Source organism: Trichosurus vulpecula, chromosome 8 (assembly GCF_011100635.1).
Source record: "Trichosurus vulpecula isolate mTriVul1 chromosome 8, mTriVul1.pri, whole genome shotgun sequence".
Taxonomy (NCBI): Eukaryota; Metazoa; Chordata; class Mammalia; order Diprotodontia; family Phalangeridae; genus Trichosurus; species Trichosurus vulpecula.
Genome location: NC_050580.1, coordinates 230,811,571 through 230,837,313, shown reverse-complemented (window position 1 = coordinate 230,837,313; position 25,743 = coordinate 230,811,571). Strand labels below are relative to the sequence as shown.

The 25,743-nt window shown below is 42.4% G+C and overlaps 1 protein-coding gene across 1 annotated transcript; it reads right to left on the bottom strand.

The window, feature by feature from the left end:
* Positions 1 to 3,211: 3,211 nt before the first annotated feature.
* DLST (dihydrolipoamide S-succinyltransferase) lies at positions 3,212 to 25,183 on the bottom strand. Its single transcript, XM_036735309.1, has 15 exons — positions 25,070 to 25,183; positions 23,991 to 24,024; positions 21,148 to 21,196; positions 19,401 to 19,453; positions 19,206 to 19,280; positions 18,916 to 18,971; positions 17,822 to 17,933; positions 15,823 to 15,984; positions 15,463 to 15,539; positions 13,527 to 13,624; positions 9,947 to 10,077; positions 7,102 to 7,175; positions 6,533 to 6,616; positions 5,929 to 6,096; positions 3,212 to 4,855 (listed from the first exon to the last, which is right to left on the bottom strand). The coding sequence occupies exons 1-15, from the start codon at positions 25,130 to 25,132 to the stop codon at positions 4,721 to 4,723; spliced, it is 1,371 nt and encodes a 456-aa protein (XP_036591204.1). The 5' UTR covers positions 25,133 to 25,183; the 3' UTR covers positions 3,212 to 4,720.
* Between the last annotated feature and the right edge of the window lie 560 nt (positions 25,184 to 25,743).

The window sequence follows — 25,743 nt, the reverse complement described above, 5'->3', positions numbered from 1 at the left end:
GGTCAAAAGAGGGGAGGCAAAGAGACTCCTGGGAAGACCCACCTTGACTTTCTGGGCTAGCAGAGTCCACGGGAAAACTCTAGTCCAGTGGGTCCAAGGCCCCAGTCTGAAACCCTGGGATTCCTCCTGCCACCAAGGAGAGGAGTTAACCATTTGGTGGAGGAGAGGAATCCTGAATTCTGGAGGAGCACAGGCTTCGGTCTCTCTTCCATGCCTTTGATTCCCTCTCCCCTGTGAGTTTGTTTCACTTACGGCCTTGGAAGCATACTCTGTGGCTATTCATTTCCCATTTCTCATTCTTATTCCAAATGAACCCAAGCATGGTAAGAGAGACCCACAAGGAACCTCGGAAGTTGGAAAATACTGAAACTAATCTAACCTCTGCCACTTACTAGGTGTGACATTGGGCAACTCACCACACTTCTCTTGAGCCTGTTTCCTCATTTGTAAAACAATAATTGCCTTGCCTACCTCATAGCGTTATCATGAGGGTCAAAGGAGATTTGTGGTAAAGCGTTTTGTAACTGTACATCATTATATAAATGTAAGAGATTATGATAACACGCAAGGCGATTGTATTTCTAATTAGCCAAAGCAGAGGGAGGGGCAGTGGGGACTTGGGCCCCCTAAGGGTTCCTCAAGTCTAGATTTCCCTGCTCAAAACCTCACAGACCTAGAGGGTGCCTTTCTCTGAGGTTAATCAGCTTTGTGTCCTGGAGCTCTGAGCTGTTGATAAACTGCTAAAGTAGCACAGAACTAGTGACAGACCAGGTTGCCACCTTCCAAGATGTAGTAGTTCAACAAATGACCCACCATATTTCTCAGAAGGTGGAAGGGAAAGCTTAAAGGTTGTCCGTCCCAGCCCAGGAAATTCTTGGGAAACCCCTTGGAGATACTTACTCACTGGCACAGGCTGTTGTAAGACAGGACCATCTTGGTGAAACTGAAACTTCTGATCACGTTAGCATAAACCAAATACAACTCAGCTGGTCAGGGTTTTCCCCAAACTGGAAAAGTGAATCTATGAAGGGCTTGGTGAATGAACAAAAAGCCCTGGAATGATGCTTTTCCTTCTACTCCAGCCTCCCAACGCTGGCCCCCATTGGCCTAGTTCAGGCTTTTCAGTCTTGGAACAAATAGGAGAGGGGAAGAGGAGAGGTTAGGAGGAAGGGTTGGGGGAATACACCAGACAGCGTGAAAATGTAAACCAAAAGGTGCTGAAAGCCTGGCCCGGAAACCTGCTTTACTTAACCCTCTCCCTCCCTCCCCAAGCACTGGGTCTCCACCCACCCAAGGCAGAGGAAGAGAGGAAAGGAGAAAAGAGCTCCTGGCAAAGTGTTCTCTGTGACTGCAGGAGAAATTATTTCTTTGAGGAGATGCAAATTTGGTTTCCTAATTTATATCAGTATCCCAAATGACAGGCACTACCTAGAGCAGATAGAGCAGTGTGGGGGCGGGTAGTTGCTGGACTTGGGTTCAGATCTTGGCTCTCGGGTAGTGAGGGGGCTCTGTCTCTGAGTTGGTTATTTGTCCTTCCCATGTGATTCTGCATCCTGGTCCTGAGGTCCAAACTGATTTAACCCTGTTGTTTTAGCCAAGGCCAGGAGAGAATGGGAGTTGGGGTCTCTGAGGTCTAGGGATGGAAGGAGACAACCTGAAACACATCTCTCCTGCCTCAGGGTACTTCACCCAGACACCTCTAGATAGTATCTCTCCCTGTACTTAAATCCTGGTGTGTCATAAAGCATCCGTCCGTGTAGATAAGAGTTATCTAAGATATTACTCAGGCAGTCTCTAGGGCATAGGCCTTAGGAGAGCCTGACCTACACAAGACTGTGGCCCACACCTCCCCCTCCCCCAACACCCTTCCCCTCCAAATGTTCAACATCCCAAATAAAACTCGTAGTTCTATAAGTGTCTAATTTATACAATCATCATCCTACCAAGGGAGATTGGGTAAGGATCCCCAGAACCAAATTCCATGGGGAGGGGAAAAGCTCCTACATACTAAGGGGGAGTGTTCTAAGTTCCCTGGGGATGAAAGAGGGTAGTAATTCACAAGAACTAAGATGTGCAAAAACAACTCTCCTGCTTGCCTTACGTGCTTTAGCATAGGGATGGTCTGGGCTATTTCAGTCTAGAGTTGAGCCCCACAGAGGAAGCATGGTCTAAGCACCAAGGGTCTTGGATCTGGAGCCAAAGAGCCTGGGTTGGAATCCTGTTTCTGCTTACTATGTGTGATCTCTGGGTCTTTCTTCTCACTTTATAGCTGACAAGATGATCCCTGGGATCCCATCAGACTCATGAGAAGTAAATTTGGGTGAAGAGGCCTGGGGCACATTTTTATTCTTCCAAATCAATGGCCCTAGAGGTAGCAAACCCTAGACAGCAGCAGGTAATCCAGACAAGCTGATCATGGTGTGGATCATCGGGTGTTTTCCCCTTCGATGACAAGGGTGACCACTTATCCGAAATGAGTATGGCTGAATGATACTTTATGTGGAACCACCAAATATTACTTAGCAAATGTAGTCATGATAGCAGCCACCTGATCATTGAGGATAGTCCAGCAACCCTCTTCCCACATTCGCATCTAAAGGCTGCCCTCCAGGATACTGCTCAAAAGCAGGTTATAGCCTTAAAAAAAGTCTCATGGAAAATAAACTCCCATTCTGCTGCGCTCTGCTTCTGAACAGCAAATCTCTGGTGCGCCAGGCTCAAAACACTAAAACTTCAGCAGGAAGGATGTTTGGTTCTAACAGATATTTTTACATCCCACCATCCAAATGTCTCTAAGACCCTGTGAATGGCAATCAGCTGTAGTTGAACACACAATTAGGGTCAAATGGCCCACCACACTAGTTGCTACTCCACATTTGAATCTAGTTTAGGGAAAGTGACTAAGGAAAAGCAGCAAATACGTCTTTTTGAAAAGTAAACAGACACACGAAAGCATGGAGAGCAAGTTCTGGGACAGAAGGGAGGTACCTGCAAGGATACGCTATTTCAAGTACGAAAGCTCCTTTTCTTCTATGAGCAGCCAGTAGCATAGCTCTTTCTTCTGGCCAATCTGAGTACTGTGACCAACTTACTCCAAAAGCAACAGGAGACAGGTGAAAAAAAGGACAGGCTGTGACCCTATGGGCTAATGGTTCTTTTAAAAACTAGTAAGTCTGCCCTTTATCTGCTGATAGGAGGCCAGAAGCCAAGACACAGTTTGAGAACATTTCCCCTTTAATTTCATTTAAAATTGGTTTCTTTAAATATTTTAATTACAAGTTCTGTGTATTGGAGATAGAGTAGTAGACACTGCAGGCACTCAGTACTGGAATCCACCCTTCTCACCCCTATCATGCTGGGCCCTAATAAATGGCCCCCATGGTTCCAGCAGCCTCAGAACTAGGTATATTTGGATACATATTGATGGATTTCCAGTAGCCCTCACAATAGAAGTATACGTTGAAACATTTTCCAAGGGACCCCAATGATTTTGCCCACCAACATTGGGCAGTACTTTAAAGATGACTCCAGATGTTTTGTTATCTTACACTAACAACTCACAGCTGGCTTCTCACTAAGGTGGAGAACTTCAGGAAGCATACTATCCTTATCCTGGCCCTGTGTTAAAGCATGGAGGAGCCAATATTGCTTCCTCTCCCCTGCCAGCCCACAACGTTAAGACCAGAATTGGTCATGCTTAGTGCCCTCATCTGTCCACATACAGCAGAAAGACCAATTTGAACTTAATTTCAAATCAAGTCCAGAAAAACAATAGGCAGCAGCATTTTACTAGAGACCTTCTATCCCTCTCAAATTCTACCTCCACTGGCTCCAAGGTCCACTTCCACCAGAGAATGAAGATGCTTCTAAATGCAACCCCTTTGCTGGTATGATTGCTAAGAACTTATAAAGAAAGGCAGGCGAGCACAGCAGGACTGTGCATGGTTGTGCAGAGATGGGCCTTTCTGGAGATAAGACCCATGGTCTAAGTGCAAAATGGATGCACTCTCACCTCTGGAGACAAGAGTATCTCAAGTTGAAGTCTTCTGAGCAAGCTCACCTTCTTCCCCCCCTCCCCCGCTTCCTCCCTCCCTCTAACCTCAGGCCACCTGGGCTGTGCTTCCCAAAGAGGTAGAAGAGGCATTTTAAAGCCAACCAAGGCTACCTAAGCAGGAAGGTGCCCTTTAATAAGCAAAGCAGCACCTCTTCCCCTGTATTTGAGTAAAGAAGCTGCACAGGGCCCAGGGTTGGAAAGATCAGAGCCAGGGCTATAGCTTCATAATGCTGGGGGCCAGGATCTTCCCCCTGTGCCGCTGAGGATGTTGGATTTTTTAAAACTGGGCAGGTGTAAGACAGAGGAGCTACAATTTCTCTAGTGGTTTCTCTATTATATGCTGCCACAGGAAAAAAGCAAAATCATCTCTGGGGAGAATATATGGGAGAAAGGCTAGGATATTAATGAGGCTCCATCAATACTCTCTCTCTCCCCCCTTTGGGTATAATACGGAAGAGCATTCGTGTTAAGACAAAGGCAGTGGAGAGAGGGACAGGAACGCCCTAAAAGGAGCTGTAGCTGCTGGTTACCTAGTGCTCTGGCTTCCCTTAAGCCAGCAGCACATGAGGCTGTCTCCCACCCAGCTGACCCAGGTACACATGAGGGGGTAGGGGAAGACTGGTTTTCAGTCTCGGTGAGTTGGAGCTTTAGGGAGTGTGACTTTCCCTAAAGGTCAAGTAGCAGGACACGAGGATCCTCCACTGCTGCCTTGATTTTTCGAAGGAAAGTCACTGCCTCTCTGCCATCAATCAGTCGGTGGTCATAAGTCAGTGCTACATACATCATGGGCCGCACTTCCACCTATAGAGAAGAGACAGAGGGACAATCTTTTCTGTATCAAGAATTCTGTATTTTTTGCATGAGGAAAAAAAAGACCAAAGATCCAGTTCTAATGACAGTGCCCTCCGGAATTTTCCTTTCTGTGCACTTAGGGTTCTTTCTACATTAAGTCTGGCTCCTAAGATGGGAAACCCCACTCAGTGACACTGTTCTTTGACAAAGAAGGTTTAAATCTTCACATATTCTTCTCTCTCCTAGGAACTTTGCTGCAGGCCAGAGGAGTGATCCTTCTGCAGCCAGGGAATCCTGAACATTGCTTTCTTAAGGCTATCTTCTTACTCATCGTAGGGCACCCTTAGAAACTCTCTCCTTTCCCTTCCAGCTAACCAAACTTCACCGACATTTCAAGGTCCAGCTCATGATCTACCTCCTCCATTAAGCTTTTCCCAATCTACAACAGCACTCCAACTACCAATCTCCTACAGCACACAATTTTATCAAGTCATTTTGGCTTTTACAAGTTCCCAATTTGAAGTTCTTATCTTTCAACTAGACTGTAAGTAACCTCCTTGTGAGAGGGGACTGTCTGCTTCTGTACCACCACAGTGCCTAGCACAGGGGTGGGGAACCTGCAGCCTCAAGGACACATGTGGCCTTCTAGGTCCTTGGGTAGAGCCTTTTTGACGAAGTCCAAGTTTTATAGAACAAATCCTTTTATTAAGGGGATTTGTTCTGTGAAGTTTGGATTTGGTCAAATGGCCACACCTGAGGACCTAGAGGGCCACATGTGACCTCGGGGCTGCAGGTTCCCCACTCCTGGAGCACGTTACTAAGTACAGAGTAAGATTCAAATACCTTTTGGCTGATCTTAGGAGGAGCATAATTTCTCTCATAGTTCCTGGTACTACGCAGGAGAACTGCTTCCCGATATGGTGGTGAATCTACTACAAAGCTCTATCAGGAGAGCTGAACTAGACAAAGGCTAGATTTCCCTCTAAATCAGAAGGTTCTACCAAATGGGTTGTACCCTGCCACGAGTCTTTATGGTACAGGACAAGCAATATCACCACAAAACCTCATGTAGCAGTTCCTACCTTGCTGCCAATAGCAACAGGCCTATCAAAAATGCCATGCATGCCCAGGATGGCTGACTGAGGGGGGTTGATGATTGGGGTCCCAAAGAGGGAGCCAAAGACTCCTCCATTACTGATTGTGAAAGTGCCACCATCCATATCTTCTATGGCAAGTTCATTTTTTCGGGCCTGAAAAAGACAAGTTTCAAAATCTATTCAGACAGTGCCTCTTCGCAAGCTGAACAAATAAAACCTAGGTCCTTGTTTTACTGGGGGATTCAATCATGTTCTAATCAGATATTGAGGACCTGGTTCAATTTCTAAGTTCTTCAACTGAGATGGGCTTAAAAAGCTTCTCTTAAATAAATCAGAGGCTCAGAATGAAGAGGTTCATTTAGGAGTTCAAACTAAAACAATACCCCACAAGTGGCTCTTCTGCCTTTGCGCTCCACAACCCCTGCCTCTCACTCTATCTTCAGGTCACCAGGAAGGCTTTGGCTTTGGCTCTTGGTCTCACCAATGAACACAGTCCAGCAAAGGCTGGTGCTGGGGATCTTCAGTTTTTGCTGCCCTCCCTCTTAACTTTCCCAGTAACCTGTGTTTTCATTTCTTCATTAAGTTTTACCTTCTCTCCCAGCTCATTTATGGTTCGTTCGATGTCTGCAAAATTCATAGTTTCCACATTCCTAATAACTGGTACCACAAGTCCCTGTATGAAGCAAAGCATTGGTTTACAGAAAGAATTAAAAATGTATTTTTTGTACTTATTGACCTTTCTATAACACCTTTCCTCTGAGGAGCCAGAGGCATTTTCATAATGGTAGTAATTCATTAAAATTACTAGAAAAAAACTTTTAGAGATAGGAAAATAAGACAATTGTCCACATGAGAGATGGACCAGAATTCCTAGTGGACCTAGTTCCACTGATTCCAGAGGCCAGCACCTTCCCTTAAAAGTTACACTGTTTCACTATGATCCACAGCATATGGAAATTCAGAATGGTAGGGAGATTTAGCCTGACACAAAAAGGCAGAATCTAAATAAAGTCAGTATAGGCTTCACTTATACCAGGTCTCAACTTCTCAAACCTTGCCCTTTACCACAGAAAAAGAAAACAGCACCTCCAAAGCCAACGTCTTCTAACTTCAGAGGCAATGCCATAACCCCTAATACAGCAAACCCAAACTACATACCCGTGGAGTGGCCACAGCAACACTGATGTCGACGTAATCCCTATACACCATCTCTTTGGTTGTATCATCAATCACTGTGAGGGAAAAAGCAAAGGTTATTTATACACAGTCCCCAGAGCAGAGGGTGGAGTTAGAATAAAGGAATGTTTGCAGGGCAAAGCTGATTTTTCTCCATTTCCTACTCCAATCAGTCACCATTATTCCAATTCTTGGGTCCCAACACTTTCATTTTTTGCATCTTCCAACATTCCCCTAATATACTGCCAAGCACACAGTAGGTACTCAATAAACTTTACAAACACTGCATGATTCTTCACTTTAGCAGAGGAGTGGGAACAGTATCCTTTAGTTTAAGAAGGAAAGAATACGCCCTTATTCCTAACCTGAACAAGAGTAAGAGGGGAGCCTCTCCACATTTCAAAATAAGAAGGAATGAAGACTTTACCAGTTGAAAGCCACATCCACCGTCTTTTTTGCTTATGAGGAGTGAGAGGAAGCCAAATGAATGTCTAGTTCTAAATGGTGCAATGGATAGAGTGCCAGGCCTGGAGTCAGGAAGACTCATCTTCCTGAGTTCAAATCTGCCTTAGAGAATTACTAGCTGGGTGACCCTGGACAAATCACTTAACCCTTCTTTGCCTCAGTTTCCTCATCTGTAAAATGAGCTGGAGAAGGAAGTAGCAACTACTCCAGTATTTTTGCCCAGAAAATCCCAAATGGAGACACAAAGACTGATGTGACTGAAAAATGACAGAACAAAAAAAGGGCTCTTACAAACACAGGTAGAAATGAAAGGGCAAGCTCCTGAAAGAGACTATTTTTCATTTGTCTTTGAATATCTAGTGCCTAGCCCAGTGGAAAATGTGGGGGTGCCCATCAATTGAGGAACGACTGAAAAAGGGAGCAGAGAAGGAAAGAAGCATTTATATGGTGCCTACTATGCACCAGGCATAATGTACTATGCACCGTACAAAGAACTTTGCAAAGATGATCTCATTTGGTCCTCACAACCCTGGGAGGTAGGTGTTGCTGCTATTCCCACTTTACAGGTGAGGAGAATGAAGCAGACAGAGATTAAATGACCTGCAAAAATATGTATAGAAGCATTTCCTCAATTGAGGAACTGGCTGAAGTTGGGGACAGAAAAGAAGTATCTGAGATCACATTTGAACTCTCAAGTCTTCCTGACTCCAGCTCTGGGGCTCTTCTACTGCACCATTGCTGCCTGAACAAATTATGTTGTAGCAATACAATTGAGTATTACTGCATCATAAGAAATAATGACAGGACTCAGAAAAACCTGGAAAGAGTCATGTGAAATACAGAACAAAGTAAGCAGAGCCAGAAACAGTTTATACAATGACTACAACACTGTAGTGTTTCAAAATAACTTTCAAAGACTTACACATTTTGACCAGTACAATGACTAACCGTGACTGCAGAAGACTGATGATGAAACATGGTATCTACCTCATGACTCCTAGGTGGTGAACTCAAGAAGAACAAGATACACATTTTCAGATATGGTCAAAGTGTAGGTTTGTTTTGCTTGACTGTGACTGTTTGTTACAAAGAAGGGCTGTTTTTGTTTCACTGGGAGAGAGGAGGAGATGGAGTGAGAAAGAGTGAAGGCCCTCCCCCAAAGAAAGAGAAGAGCAACGTTGGAGCATTTTAAAAAAATGTACGTAATAGAACAGAAGTTAGACGCAGATGGATACAGACAACTTTGAAACATGCTGAGTTTATTATGTGCTTTTTTTAAAAAGGGAGCTGTTTATATAGATTTGCAGTTTTACATAATTTTTTTGTTTATTGTATACAGAAGCGTTTGTTAATTTGTGTTTATCAAGTTCAGAGTAATAAAAATAAAATTTTAAAAATGTTTTCATTAAAAAAAAAAAATCGCATGGACTAGTCTTCTCAAGGCTGTCTACAATTCTTTGGAACCTTTGGCTCTGTTGATGGGTGGCAAAAGGATCTTTGACTTAACCTTATCTACCAGGGGGAAGAAAGCTATCTAAATGGAAGGAAAAAATGATACTGTCTTGTTGAATCAAGACTTCTAAGGTGAAAATAAAAAAGCCTTGACTCTATACTAAAGAGCTGAAGAAGAATTCAAGTCCAAAAGCCAGAAGCAGCACAAAGACTCCTCCTGGTAAATTCATTCCCTAGAGATCAAAGTTTGCCATGGAATATGTGTCATGTACAGAGGCCACTTCCTTAGATAACACTGAGGGTGGGGGAAGAATGCCCTTATGAGTTTCCTGCCTGAATGAGATAACTTGGGCATGAACAAGGCCTCCCAAAAGGTAGTTGGTAGAGCAGTAGATAAAGCAATTGGGCCTAGAGTCAGGAGATCTGAGTTCGAATCTGCCCTCAGAAACACTTACTACCTGTGTAATCCCAGGCAAGTCATCTAACCTTTATTTGCCTGAGTTTCTTCAACTGTAAAATGGGGATAATGATAGCACCTATTTTGCAGAGTTTTTGTGAGGGCCAAATAATAATATTTGTAAAAGTGCTTAGCACAATGTCTGGCACACAGTAAATGCTATATGTTTATTCCTTTCTCCCCTTCCCCCCAAGAGTTGCTTGCTGCCAGACTAACTCTTTTGAAATGAAATGGAAACATCCTTTGGAAATGAAAAACATGTTCAATGACTAATGGGAGAACTGACATGTAGGCTGAAACACATTATGCTACTGTTTTAAGAAACTAAAAATGAGTGATAATGAGGAAGCTCTTATATAAAACATTTTTCTATGCCAGTAAATAAAGACTTTTTTTTAGTTTTGGGATAGCTATTACATGTGTGTGTGAGCATCCTGGCCCAAGTGGACTCACCTGCATTCACCACTGGCTGCTCCTGTAAGGCAAAAGCAGAGGCCTTCACAAATGCTGACATGAAGCCTAGTTTCAGGTTGTGTTTTTTCAGAAAACTTTCTTTGTGTCGGGCCCGCATCTCTTGAATGTTACTGCAAAAACACATTGTAAACACAAGGGAAGCATCAAGTGTTGACTTTTACATGTTTCTACCTTCATGTATACATTACCATCTACCAAAGTCCTACTCCAGTGCCTCACTGTGGCATGAGGCAGATCCTAGATTCCTGAAGGCAGGCTACTCAAATGCAACAAAAAATAAAAAAGCTTTGGGGATGGGCCTCAGAACTATCATTACTATCATCCAAGCGTCAGCCTAAATTCAGAAAGGCTCATCACCAGAATACTGGCCACTAGGTTATTCTTTCTGACCACAGCCAATCATGAAACCATCTACTAAAGCATCTTCACTGATGAAGAATCACAGATTTTTACTGAAATAAGAACAGATTAGGCAAGCATTCTACTAAAATTCCCAACCTCTCCATGGTGCTCCCTTTAAACAAATTGTGAAATGGTTCACTAAAGGTCACTGTGATTAATTTGCTCTAGTACAATGAAAGGCAGGAAGGAATCAATGCCAATCTGCCTCTAATATACTGTAGACTCTTCGGTCTTCCACCTTTTAAGTGTCCCACTTTTGCTTTTTTTAAAAAAAATATACTAAAGTTCCAAGATGTTTCCCTCCTTCCCAACCCTGCACTAGAGAAGGCCAACATCTGACACAGATATATATATGTATATGTATATGTGTATATGTATATATGTATATATATGTATATGTATATGTATATGAAACTACACAATACTTAATTCTACATGTCAGTTCTTTCTCTTCCATCATTTTTTCAAAAGTCATTGCATAGCTTTTCATTGGAAGAGAACATGAACGAAAGATCATATAATGTCTGTGTACTGAGGACCCAGATAGAAAAAGAAGCAGTTTTGTTAGAAATATATTTTTCAAGGGTCCCAAAACTAGGGAATAATTTACATCTGTTATAGTCATCGTTCCTTTTTTGGCTAGGGCACTAAACCCATCAAATTGACAAACATGAGCACATAGGCCCCTGAGTAAGCAAATTAACTCTCCATCCAAGGTCCTATAAACTGCACCCAAAGCAGGCCATGATCAAACTTTGGATCGCTATTAAAATAATGTGGTACTCTTCTAGGTGTCACACTAAACACGAATAAATATATCCCCCACTTTCTCAGATTCATTGGGCCAGGTAAGTGGCATGACATTTAAGAAACGAGGTTTTGTCTGATACAAAGCTTGGGACTTTCAGCTTCAGCCTTTCCCATCTACGAGGGGAAGTCTTTGGAAAATATGCCTCTATCCACCTGCTTCCCCTCTTCTCACAGGCACTACAGAGTCTGGAAATGGCTTTTCCCCATAATTTTATCATTGAGATATCTGTATTTATCGGAATAGATTCCTGTGATGGAAATTGAATTTAGGTCTGTTCCAGTCCTGAAATTTAGTTCTCCCTATGTAATAGGCCTAATATAACATTAAAGTGAAAGATAAGATATGACACAACTTTAACTTTCCCCTCCAGACCTTTTTGTCTTTGAAAAAGGAAGTTTTCCTAGGGGGGCTGATTGGGTTTACAATGTTTTCCTGAGCCTAACCTTATTTACTGCTAGGATTACCACCTAAAGACATTACTGGTTCCCAAGACACAAGAGCTGCAGAAGAGGGAAAGAGAAGTGATAACCATCTTTGCTCTCAAACCTACCCAAATTCTATTGCCTTGGTCATTAAGGAGTTTCTATTTCTGAGTCCTGGCCCTTGGTAACAGAGGCTGAGGCAACTAGGGAGAGGAGGTGGTCTCAGAGAAGCCCCTTTTGAGTGAGGCAATGGCATAAACACTAAAGGCAATCAAACCAAACCAGATTACCAGATGTACTGAGACCCCAGGTCATTGTAAAGTGACACCTCGATTAGCTACTAAAAAGAGCTAGAGATATTGCATTTCCCCTTCTGTTTTGTCAACTCTCTTTCACAGCCACAAATATTTACATGTTTTGTCTTAAGGAATTGGGTAGAATTTCAAAGTACAATTCAATTTATGTACAATTTAGCCTTAATGCACTATGTAATACAAGCTGTTTTCCTTTCTAATCCATTACCCACAAGGTTCTTCCCTGCATCAAATGGACAGAAGAACAGTCTTGTAGCTTCTAAGAAAGAAAAGGCCCTCAGGCCCTGCCTCAACTTCTCCCGGTCATTAGAACAAGAAAAGTGACACACTAGGAAATCTTGACACTGAAAGTGCTTAGACATACACCATGGATACTTATCCATAAACTCCCCGTCTTCCTCAAATCAAATTTCTTTTTGAAAAGCTGGACGATATTCCCTCCCCCCAAAAATACTGATGAAGGGAAAGCAATATGCTTACTAGGAGCGGAGAAGCAGTGCTGACAAGCTGATCTCTCCCATCTGAAAGGCAGGCCAGCTTTAATTTGTCAAGAGTTCAACGGGGCCAGTTCTGAATTAGTAATAAGCAAATTCTCTTTCTATTAGGGACCACAGCTTTATATCGTGTTTTGTAAATTTAGAGAAATTTAGAGAAAACAGAACAAGAACGGGCCGTGCTTTCTAGCCTACATAAACCACTTTTAGCATACTGAGCACAAAAACGGAGAACAGTCTAACTCAGGAAGATTATCAGGCCCAGAACACTTTTACTAACAATCACTTTGTAGAACGACAGAATATTAGACCTGAAGGGACTCTTCACTAGGTCTGGTACCAACAGAGTGTGCCCACCACATTTTGCTGGGAATGGATCGAAGGCCCAGAGGCACACAGATAATAGCAGTCACACATTCTGGTTTGAAAGAAGCAATAGTAGGAGCTTTTGCAGGATCCAGACTGGATCCCAAAAAGACCAGTCTTCCAGGTTTCTTATTTTACATATGAAAGAAAAAACCTGAAGAGGTGACTCGATCTACTAAAGATCACATAGTAGAGAGCGGAGATGAGATAGGTTCAACTAGGTGGCAAAGAGAATAGAGCACTGAACCTAGAGACAGGAAGACCCGAAGTTAAATCTGACTGTAGACACTTACTAGCTGTGTGACAACCATGGACAAATCATGTAACTGTTTGCCTCAGTTTCCTCATCTATAAAATGAGCTAGAGGAGGAAATGGCAAACCACTCCAATATCTTTGCCAAGAAAACCTCAAGTGGGGTGGAAAAGTAGGACACGACTGAAAAACATTTAGTATTCCTTTCACTTTATAACACAACCTCAGTGTAACAATGGCATAATAAGCTAGTGACTCAATCTCCTCTCTGCTCAAATATACCTGCCACTATGAATATATTTAGAAATTTGTTGCCTTCTTATCTTCAGACTTGAAGAATCTGAGAGGTATATATAGTGCCTGGAGAGTCAATGAGAAAAGGAAACAATCAGTCTTGGCTTAAGGAAACCTATTCTCCCTGATACCAACATTGGAATCTCTCCTAAGTCTAGGATAATGGCCATTGTTTCTACATTTTCCAAATACAGAGTTCCTACCTCATATCAATCTCGTTGAAAGTGGTCAGCATTGCACATGTATTTTGGGCCTCCTTTAGACGTTCAGCAATACGCTGTCGCATCCTGTTCATTTTCACCTTAAATAGAAAAGAAGTTGAGCCTAGAAAATCCTGGACTCTTGAGATCGACTCTGATCCCAGTTTAGCTCAAAGCAGTATCAGAACTGGAAGGCACAGGGCTGAAGAAACAAGTAGGAAGGTGTGATTGCACACAACAGGGGCTTTACTCTGCCCTTTGAGGTGGTGGCATTTTGAAGATAAAGAAACCTTACTTGCTTAGATTCACCTTTAAGTGTTTGCCAGCTTCCTGTGGCCCAGGAAATGGTTTGAATTTAAAATCAAACTCCAGTCAAGCACAAGACCAACTACTTGTGGAGAGAAGACATGCAAAGGAAATCATACACCAGCACTTCTGAAATGGCAGTTTTTCTAGACAGTGCTGCCTTGTCAGGCAAAAAAACCCATGCTCTGCCCACACCTGAGGTTTTTGTCCTAGTTGACAGTAGCAGCTACGATGTATCTAAAGACATGTTGGGCATCCTTGCTCAGTAGAAGCACCCCCTAAATCATCTCGCTCAAGTGTCCAAGCCAACACTTTTGGAGGCCTTGCAAAAGAATCACTCACAAAGGTCATGTCTTTGACAGTTAATTTCAACTTACTAATTGTAAAGTGCTTGGCACCATGCCTGGCAAATAGCATGTGCTATATGAGTGTTAGCTATTATTATTTACCACTAATATGATAACAGGGACAAGGGTAGGACCTGGACCTGTGATTTCATTCATATAGGGAACCTCGGAGAAGAGGAAACTCATACCAACTCGGGCAGACCTTTCTCTGTAAGACATAGTTTTGGGAGCTGCATATGGCAGCAGTGTCAAACTCAAACAGAAAACAGGTCACGTTAGAAAACCACATACTAACATTATCTCTTTTCTACTGTATTTTTATTATGTTAAATATTTCCTAATTACATTTTAATCACGTTCTGCTGGGAGTGTTGTGCAGCGTTTGACACCTTTGGCCCAGAGCACTGAGAGGTCTTAGAGTCACACAGCCAGTAAGGACAGAGGCCCGACTGGATCACGGAAGACCAGTCCTCTAAGACGTTATATTAGGCTGCCTCACACTATATTAAAAGCAGCCTTCATGGTGCTTTATAGTTTATAAAGTGTTTTTCTCATAACAAGTATGTAATATAAATCTTGTTATAACTTTTGCAGATGAGAAAGCAGATTCATATAAGAGTGACTTGCATTAAGTCACTTTTAGTTAAGTGTTGGGAATAGGGTTACAATCCAGGTCCTTCTGTTCCCAAGTGCATTGTTCCTTTTGCCATACACGCTTCCACTTAAGTGACTAACTGTGGACCAGGGCAGGGCTGCGGCAGTAGTTTGTGAGATATTGATGAGGTAGAATGAACTTTACACTTGTAATTGGCTGCAAGGCCAATCATTCCTCTCCGATACAGTACCCCTCAGCCAGCGTTCACAATTCTAAATAATTCCTCACATGCCTCCCCTTTGTTTCTTCATCCCTTGAAAGCTGGTAGAATAGCACTTCTTAAGGATCCTGAGATACGGTGAAAACTGAACATGATCTCTGTCAGTTTCTCACCGAGTTGGCTCACCACCCCATGTTAATCTTTGGTCTGGGGATTTAACTATTTCGTCCAAATTCAAAATATATTTTGACATCAGTGAGGAGTTATGAGCTCTGGAAATATAATGAAGCCTACATAATCATGGATCCAGTCTTCAGGAAGACACAACCAAGGGGACAAATTCTGGACAAATTCCTGAGGCAGATTGTTGATTTGGTTGTAGCAGAGTGGAAGCTGTCACTGCCATGCCCCCCTCCTCAGTAGTGCCCTTATCACCCTAAACCTGGCATTCATTAGTCCTCAGCGGCTTACCCTATGTTCTGAACGCGCACCTTTGCCAGCTCCTGGCTCTGCTGCTGAAACAGCAGCAGAGGGTTTTACTGCAGACACTGGAAATGGAGAAAAGGTACAAACACATTAGGAAGGGAAATGATTTCTCCTGCTACCTCTTTTGTCCTTTACAGCATCAAGTAGACTGCGGGTGCTTAGTGAAAGTACATAAAAATTCTGCCCAAAAAATGCAGTGAAGGATCCAAGCAGGCCTAAGTGACAGGAAGACCATCCAAAAGGAAGGAATCCTTGCAGACTTGGATGGAGCAATTACAAAAGGGACACATGGAACTTGATGAACCACCCCTGCTTCTATTTCCATGGAAATAAGGAGTTGCTTACCAGGTTTGGTATCGACAGGTTGTGATGACACAGGGGGCACTGGGGGCATCTGAGTAGGTATAGATGCGGCAGGTGGTGGAGGGGGAGAAGTAGCTGCTACAGAATCTGGTTTAGGAGCTGCAGCAGGGGGAGCTTCAGCTGGTTTGGCTTTAGCAGGAGCAGCTAAAAAAAAAAAAAAGAATCTTCATTACACATACATATAAAAACTAAATGGCACGGGCATCAACAAGTAAAACCACAAGCAGGACTTGCCTGCAGTTCTAAATTCTATTTCAATCAATCACTCTTTACCGAGCGCTTCCACATGTCAGATACTGAAGCAGGCAGAGACACAAAAAGGTACAAGACACGTCCCTGCCCTCAATAATCCCCGTACGTGACGTTCCTATTGACACAAATATTCTCAGTTTCAACCAGAGAAAACGCATTTAAAAAATCAAAATCCTTCCTTCCTAGGGCAGCTGCTGGATGGTACAGTGGATAGAGGGGACTGGAGTCAGGAAGACCTGAGTTCAAATCTGGCCTCAGGCACTCAATTAGCTGTGTGACCCTGGGTAAGTCACTTAACTTCTGTCTCCTTCAGTTTCCTCATCAGTAGAATGGGCCTAATAGTAGCACTTCCCTCACAGGGCTGTGGTGAGGATCAAAGGAAGCAGTAGCTCTAAAGCCTTAGCACAGCATCCGGCTCACCATGGCATGTTATGAGGAGGCACAGTGGATGCGACCATGGGGCCTGAAGTCAGGAAGACCCAAGTTCAAATCTGACCTAGAACACTTACTAGCTATGCGACGTCGGGCAAGTTATTTACTCTCTGTCTGCCTCCCCTGCTACGTGCAAAGCAGTACACTAAGTGCATTACGAAGCATTGGGCCTGATGCCACCCCGCACTGACCTAGCCGTGACTCTGCCCCTCCTGGAAGTCATCATGGCTATGGCCTCCTTGTCAGGATGTCCCACCCTAGACCCTGACCCACTGCTTTGAGTCTTGTTTCATCTTCCTGGAGCACATGTGATTGGCTGGTTCTACCCTCTGATGAAAGACAACTTCCACGTACATCAGTATGCTAGCAGAGCACGTGGGCCTGTCGGCTAGTTTCAGTAACTAGTGCCATCTTTCTTATGCCTGTCTACAACTTTTGTGGCCTGAATCAGACTTATAAACAAGCTTCTAAAAAGATTTATAGGATCGTAGATTCAGAACTAAAAGGGACCTTAGAGGTCATTTAGGCCAACCCTATAATTTTAGAAATGAGGAAACTGAGGCCCAAATAAATTAAGTGATTTGCTCATTGTCACAAAAGTAGCAATAGAGCTAGGATTTTAACTTAGGTCCTCTGGCTCCAAACTATCATACTTGTCAGTGGACTAAGTTTCTATATGATCCAAGTGACTTTTACAATTTTCAGTTCACTTGCAAAGCAGAGATGACAGGCATGCCCAGAGCCTGTTTTAGCTACTTCCCAGGGTCTTTCTGATGATACCTCTCAGGTATCCCTAAGGAGCAGTTTTCCAGAATTCTAATGTCAAAGCTACTTTATCTTGTTACCATAAGTGTCACGTCCACCAAAAAATAAGAGGAGAAGCACTCAATCACATTCTCTATCTTTAAAACGTAACTACTGCAGTATAGCATAGGATGAATTGAAAAAGAAACTGTGACAACCTCTGAAGTCTTGGATCCAAACTCTATATAAAGTGCTACTTCCTACCTCTAAATCATCCTCTTTACTCTCTCTTGGAGAGACATAAGGTACAGAATGAGAAATGTATACAGGCAAAGAGAGGGCACTTGGATGTGTTCTACTTCTTGACTATTCCTTATCTATTAGATGCACTTCAAGTTCACACTGAACAAATATTGTCACTCTTACTCCCTCACCTAAGGCGGCTGGAATGCCAAGGAGTTCTTATGAGGTGGGAGGGAATCAGTACTTTATTCTCAGTCCCATCTCCAAGGTGGTGTGTTGGAGACCATGACAACAGGAGCTCCTTCCTTACCGCCAGTTTTCCTGAGAGTGAACAGAGGGGTTCCAGCTTCCACTTTCCCTCCATCAGGTACCAGGAGGGCTTCAATCACTCCATTTGCTGGTGATGGAACCTGCACAGATGTCTGGCAAAGGAAGATAGGTTGGGGGAGGAGTCAATTTTTATTCACTACTAGAATCAAGTTAATCATATAGACAACAGCAAGCACAACACACAAAAGAGGTAAAAGACATCCATTTTTCTTTACAAAGCAATAACAAATCCAGAGTGTATTCAATAGAAAATACAACAAGGAAATCAGCATTTTCAGCTCTTATTCATCACTGTGCCAGGCACTACAGACACAGAATCAAAATCCAAATTTTCCCTGCCTTCAAAGAGCTTACATTCTGTTGAGATGAAAGACAACAAAATAGACATAGAGAGTAAAATATAAAAACTATACTAAAAGTTTAGGAGGTCTAAGCATTAACGATTCGGAAAGATGAGGAGAACATTTGCAGGAAGCTCAGGATTCCAAATGTGGAGGTAAACAAGATGCATATTTCTATCTAACCTTGAGGGGAAAACCATGCAAAGGTACTGCAAAAGGAACAGGAATCCCCTTTACAGGGAACCCCTAAACAGGTCAGTTTGGCTGGAAAATAAGAGTGCTTACAGGACAGTTCTGTATGAAAGTGTAGAAATGTAAGCTGGAGCCAGAAAGGAAGGTCTTTAAAAGTTGAAGTCCATATTTAACCTACAGGAATTGGGAGCTGCTGGAAGGCTTTTGGAACAGAGGAAGGCTTTAAGAAGAACAATTTAGCAGCTGTCTAGGCCCATACCAAGAAAAACAAAAGCTATAAAACCACATGGACAAGATACTCCTTTTAAGAACATCTGACAGGCATGTGATTAAAAAGTCAAAATAAGCCTTTAAAGATTTCCATTTTTAATACTGATAACTTCTAAGCACAGTTACAGTTTGAAGTCAGGCCCAGCTTGGAAAAAAAAAAACAACCCACCATCTACTCACAAACTCAACTATCCCATTAACAGGCTATTTTTCATCTCTTCTTTTGGTGGCCTAAAGAACCAAGGGAAGACCTAACACACACTAAACCTACCTTATCTGTTTCAATTTCACAAACCACTTCATCTTCTGAGACTGTGTCTCCAACAGCTGAAAAACAAGCATATGTGTGTCAGAAGGAAAACTCTTAATAACAGGAGGAAATTTTTAAAAGTCTATATTTGATAAGGCCATTTTCTGAAAAAGCATCAAGAAAATATACAGCAGACATAGGCTCCTACTGACCAAAACACACATGTTTATTTGATCCACTTAGTAGCTGGAGAAGTATTTGCTACATAATACTTAGACATATGGAATAAAAAAGAAAGTACCAAATCTTACCTTTCTCCCACCTGACATCCCCTTCTGTGACAGACTCTGCAAATGCTGGCGTTTTGACTGTAACAACATCATTCTCTAAATGAGGAAGAAAAAAGTCACATGAATAGCTGTCTTTTATGACTATTTAGTTTATCTTTTCACTCAAATTCCTCTCCCAAGAGGGCAAGGAACTCAGTTTAACTCACAAGTACTTACTGCACACTGCTGTAGTTCTGAAGAATCGAACATTCAGGACAGAGTCATTTATACTATAGAGAAAAAAACCACATAAAATAATTAACTCCTTTAATTGGCATGCTTCTCATTTTAAAATTCCTTTTCTTTGGTTTTCTTCACAGTCAAAATTCTACCCCAAAAGAATTTTGTTTCAATGGCTATAATAACACTCAATATGTATCACACACTCAGTAAGTATAATTCATATCATATGCAAAAAAACCAGATTGGTCTTATTCTTTCAAATGCCAGCCTGGACAACTCAGTCTCCCAAAGCCTAACCAAAAGAATCAAGTTCTTTTTTAACTTTTTAATTTAAATTTCCTCTTTTATCCAATTAATTCAAGTAGTATTTGTTACATGCTCACATATGGCAATGTACCAGTTATTATGGAATTCCTACCCTGAAGTTTACAAATTGAGATCAGATAAAGCAGGTTCCATTAAACTTACAAATTGTTAAATGATAATATACAGACTATAAATATTGCACCATGCACCCCATATCTATGTTGTATCAATGTATTCTACACCAAAGAGGCCATGGAATTTTTTAATGACATGTGAATGTCATAATTGTCATAAAATGTCACATACTTCTCTGTAGTTTCACATTTTATTTCAAACATCAGTACCCTGTGATTCAACAATAGCACACTGAGTAGGGCCCTTAACACTTGTGATGATCCTTGCTGTAGTATATCTTCCCTGGAAAGCTGGTTTGAAAACCACCATAATAGTTACTAGCCAGATGTCCTCCTCTCCACACCCTCAAGGCATTTGAATACAAAGGAGAAGAGGAGGTCAGAGAAGAAAACCAGTATTTATAACTAAGCATTAATCCAAGAATCATCTGAGTAGCTTTTCTCCAAACTGCATGTGGGGACATAATATGTAATACTCTCTTGACTACATTCTATAAATGCAATTGTGTTCAGAGAAACCAGACTGGTCTTCTTGTTCTCTTAAAGAAGAGACTGGACTGAACTAAGTCCTATGAAGTTTTAATGAAGCTTTTTGTTTTTTTTTTTAAATACAGTTTACTCCTCCATATCACTTTACCTTTAAGAAAACTATATTCAATCCCAACTCTTCTGAGAAAGATCATTCTTGGTTATGAGGAGATTATGGTAAATAAGTAACTTATGTATCCTTATGTTAGGTGTATTGGTACAATGTATTCAGATCAAAATGGAAATTATTAAATTGTATGATTTTTTTTAATTGAACTTGACATCTAGTAGGTATGATGTTCTAAAAAATTCTAGCAGAGCACAAACAAAACCAGGAAGCTAGAGCATCCTATCTGGTATACAGTTACTCCCAAAAGGAGTCAAACAACTTTTTCCAAAAAGGTAAGGTATGTTAAAGTAAGCTCTTTGAGGGTAGGGACTGTCTTTCCTTTTGCTTTTATTTGTATGGCCAGTGCATAGCATAGTGCCTGTCACATAGTGAGCATTTAATAAATCTTTGCTGCCTTCCTGCTTGCCTTTACCCAAGCTGGAATGCACTGCCTTCTAATCTCACAGAAGCCCCAGTTTACTGAATACAATGGCACATGCACTTCACATAGTTTTACATTTCAAGCATTAGTTAAAACCAGCTGCCATCAAGAATAATTCTAAACCCTCAAAACAAGTTATGATTTCTGTGCCTAGAAGCCAAAAATCAAAAGCCCTCCTAGATATCCTAAGAAGGATGTCCACGCCTCCCACATAACACTTACACAATCTTTTTACTATAAAGGTAAGCCGGTCCCTGGCACAGGGAGATACCTGCAAGAAAAAAAGAAAAAAATTAGCCAAAAGTCTCAGCTTTTGATTTATCATCTACTGAAAAATACTGAGGGTTTCCTCTGCTTCTTCTCTAATCCCTAATATAGGGCAATATGATCAGCTTCAATCACTGGTACATAACATTTTTAAACCACACAGGGACCCTGGGTCCCTATTCCCTTGGGAATAAGCAAGCAGTATCTCCACTTATCTGATTCAAACCCCATTATCCTTTCTTCTACTACTTTTTAGCTCAGCTACTCTCAACAAGGCAAGAACAACTCTTTCTGGAAGAAATGTAAGTTATCAACAAACTCATGGAAAAAATGCTCAAATCACTAATAATTAGAGAAATACAAATTAAAGCAGCTCTGAGGTTCCACCTTATACCTATCAGATTGGAAAAGAAGACAAAAAAGGATAATGACTAATGTTGGAGGGGCTTTGGGGAAAAAAGGCACACTAACGTACATATTAGCAGAGCTGGTCCAGCCTTTCTGGAAAACCATTTAGAACTATGTCCAAAATGTCATTAAATTGTGCATACCTTTTGACTCAATGATACCACTACTAAATCCAGAGAGCGCAAAGAAAAGGACCCATGTGTACAAAATTATTTAAGCTCTTTTTGTAGTAGCAAACAACTGGAAATTAAGGAAGTGTCCATCTGTTGGGGAATGACTAAATAAATTAAGGTATATGGATATAATGGAATATCACTGTGTAAGAAATAACAAAAAGGATGATTTCTGAGAAAGCTGAAGTCTACAGGAACTGAGGCAGAGACAAGTAAGAAGAACCAGAACAATTTATCGAACAATGTAAAGATAGCTTTGAAAGACTTAAGAACCCTGATTAATGCAAAGACTAACTACAACTCTAGGGGACTGATGATGAAGCACTGCTTGACAAAGTGATGAACTCAAGATGTAGAATAAGATATATGTTTGCAGACATAGCCAATAAAGGAATTCATTTTCATCTATGAATATCTGTTATAAGAACTTCCCCCTACCCCTCACAACTGCAATGGGAAGGAGTAGCAGTGTAAGGAGGGACAGGCTAGCTAAAAAAAAAAAAACCAAACAGAAACGAAGGGGCATTGAGGCATCTTTTTTTCTTTTTAATGCAAAGAAGGGAACAAAAGGAAAACCAGAAAAAAACACAGAAGCAGGACAGTTTGGAAAGCTACAAGTTGAACTTATATATGTTATATAACTTGCATATTCATATGATATATAATTTTTTTTAAAGTAAGCCGTACATAATATAAATCTTCAGTTTCACCTATGGCATTTCTGTTCTGTTCTAAAATGTATATAAAAATATCTATTTTATTTGGTGTTTCTGTTCAGAATATAAACAAAAACAAAAAAGAGAATAATCTTTTCTGCATCCCCAAACTGTTCTACAGTCCAGTCACCCCCTTTTTGCCACATTATAATGAAGTGTCTTCAATCTATTAACAACCAACCACTTGAAAATCTGTTCAAAACTACTACTAATAAGAGAAATGGTAAAACTCTAAGTTGCCACATTACATCTATCAAAACAGCAAAGATGATAAAAGATGACAAAACTCAAGGTGGGTGGTAGAAAAACCTAACTCACACTAACACACTGCTGGAGGAATTATTAATATGACTATGCAAAAAAGCAATAAAGAATTATGTAACAAAAGTCACAAAACATTCACACCCTTTGACCTAGAAATTTTACTTTTAGGTTTATGGCCTAAGGAGATAAGCAAAAGGAAGAAAGGACCCATCTGTATAAAAATATTCACAGCAGCACTTTTCCTCTTTGTCAAGAAATTCTGAACTTGAAACCAAAATAGATAAGTATGTCTATGTACAATGTAGAATAGAAAAGAGAACTGTACATAAAGATGTAAGTATGTATTATGAAGTGTTTTTCTTTTTAAGTCTAAGAAGTTTAACATGTTATTTTCGAAGATCCATGAAGTAAGGCAGAACGCAAAAAAGCAGAACCAAAAGAACAGTATATGCCAACCAACTAAGTAAAGGAAGAAAACAGCAAACAGAAGCAGAGGTGCAAGTAGACTGCACATGGGTCTTCATTTCTTTTATCAAATCACCAAACAGAAAGATACCTACACATGTGCCACTATTCCCAACCGTTTTCTTACGTTTACAGGGTTTGGGGTTGTGGTTGTTGTTTTCCATTATCCTTTGTTTTATTCTATGGTTGTGGGGGTTTTTTGGGGGGAGGGGAGGACATTTTTAAAAAGTAGAGATATTCTATTCCAAAGTTGTCCTTCCACTGACATATTCTTATGTTGTATCATTTAGTCTCTCCTGTTTTTCAGTCTATTAACATTTTATTTTCTGTCCTGGCTGAGGAAAAGAAAGACCCTAAAATAAGAAGTCCTCAATTTATGCTAACTCTCTACAAGTGGGCAAAAATACAGTAACTTGGCTATCCCCTACAGATATAGATTCTGTTGGATTGTGTTCTCTGTAATAGCATATGCTAAAACTGCTTGAATTACTGAAGAAGCATGGAATGTTGGGAAAAAAATGCTGGATTTATGTATGATCCTAAAGCCATCCCTTCCTTTGAAACCTTCTGGAGTTAGCCTGAAAGAACCCACAGTGGCCCAAGATACATTCCTTTCACTTCAGTACTTCGTTTCCATCCTACAACAGAGAGAATGTTTACAGACAATAATTTTCAATAAGCTCATGGGGAAAAACTGCTCATGTATCCTTAAACCTCGTAAAGCACGTGGATTTACAGGCCGACCACTGTCAATAGGAGGGACAAAACTTACCAGGTAAAGAACGCCTCCCCACAGGGCAGTTCCCCTGTTGAGAGAGAAAGTATTACCAGAATTTCTCAAGGGACTTGACGTGAAAAATCACTGCCCCCCCCCACCCCCCCCCCGCCACACTCTCCTCAGAATTACCCCTATGCTCACGTAAAAAAAAAAAAAAAAAAGAAGCGGTTTACGAGGGCCCGGTGTGTAAAGGGCTCAACGTGGAAAGGATGGAGCCTGGACCCACGCTTTCCCGGGTAGAGAGAGTTCCGCTACAGAAGCCGGGTTTGCACCGTCCCTGCAGGCACAGGAGCCCCACGGATACAGAACCATCGATGATCTGTACGAGAAGGGACTCGAACCGAGGCCCTCCTAGCACGAGCTCTCTAGTCCTTCTGCCACAATGCCCTTTTCCAAATTTTTGAAAAATAAAAATCACCTTCATTCCCCAAAACTAGAACTTCCACCCTTAGGGAGCAGACGGACCCGTGCTCCTCCTCTCTCCCTGTGCACACTCTAAATACCTCGCTCTTTTACTTCTCAGCTGGCTCCGGGGATGGACCCGCGGGGCGAGGAGGTCACCGGAGGAGTGCCGCACGCCAGCCCCCGGCCGGTCCCGGGGGCGTTAATAATAGCACAAGGAAGGCATTCATCCCTGACCTTCAGTCCCTTTCAGCTGGGGGGTCCGGGGGGCGGCAGTCTCGGTAAAGATCACGAGCGGGAGAAGCAGCCTGACCTCGGTGTCAATCCCACGCCTCCTGGGGCGCGGCAGCAGGAGGAGGGCACGGAGGGAGGCCTGGCCGGGGGCGCATCAGAGCCCCGAGCCCGCCCTCGGGGCGGGAGAGGTGTCCCGGGCGGAGACCGGAGAGGGGGCGGGATACAAGGCCCCGCGCCCCGCCCGGCGCCTCTCCGGGCCGGCGGACAGGCGGCCCAGAGCCGTGGCTCCGGCCTCTCCCGCGGCCTCCTCGTCCCGGTGCCCTTGGTGCCCGGGCCGGCCCCGCAGCCTGCCCCGCCCCGCCCTCCAGTCTCCGTGAGCCTGCACGGGCCCCTGGCGTGCGGTCTCGGCTCCGGCTCGCACTCGACCCGGTTCCTACCTTCTGGAAGGCGAAGAGAGAGCGGCTGAACGCCCGGGACACGCAGCGCGACCGGGACAGCATCTCGATCCCGGCAGCCGAGGCTAGGGCGGGCGGACACCGGATATAGGGCCCGGCAACAGCCGGAAGCGCGATGGGCGGTGCCACGTGAGCGAGGAGGAGGGGAGGCGAGGGATTTACCATTGCACCTCTTCGAGGGGGAAGGCCGTCTAGGCACTGAGGCCGAGCCCGGGGCTGCGCCCACCTAAAAACCTTTGCTCTTACGTCCGGCGGGCGGGCACCATTGCTTGTTTACTTTTCTAATTTCCCTAAGTACCTAGCACGGTGCGCTGCAAACAGTAGGAGCTTAATAAATGTTTTATGGATAACTAAGATAACAGCAATACCGTCTTAGCATAATTGCGAGAATAAATCATGCTCTCCTTCACAGGTTCCTTTCACCAGTAATAAATCCCAAGGCAGCCTTCTGTGTGTCCTCTTTTTAAGAGAGGAAATATGAGGAAAATATATAAGAATAAAAAATAAATATGAGGAAAGGGGACAAGGGAAGTAGCTGGGAAAGTAGTTTACACAAGCTATTATAGTTGTTTGTGTTTGTGTCTTATCTCTCTACTAGACTATCAGGTCTATCAGGGCAAAGACCGAATAAACTTTCCATGCCCGCCCCCCCCCCC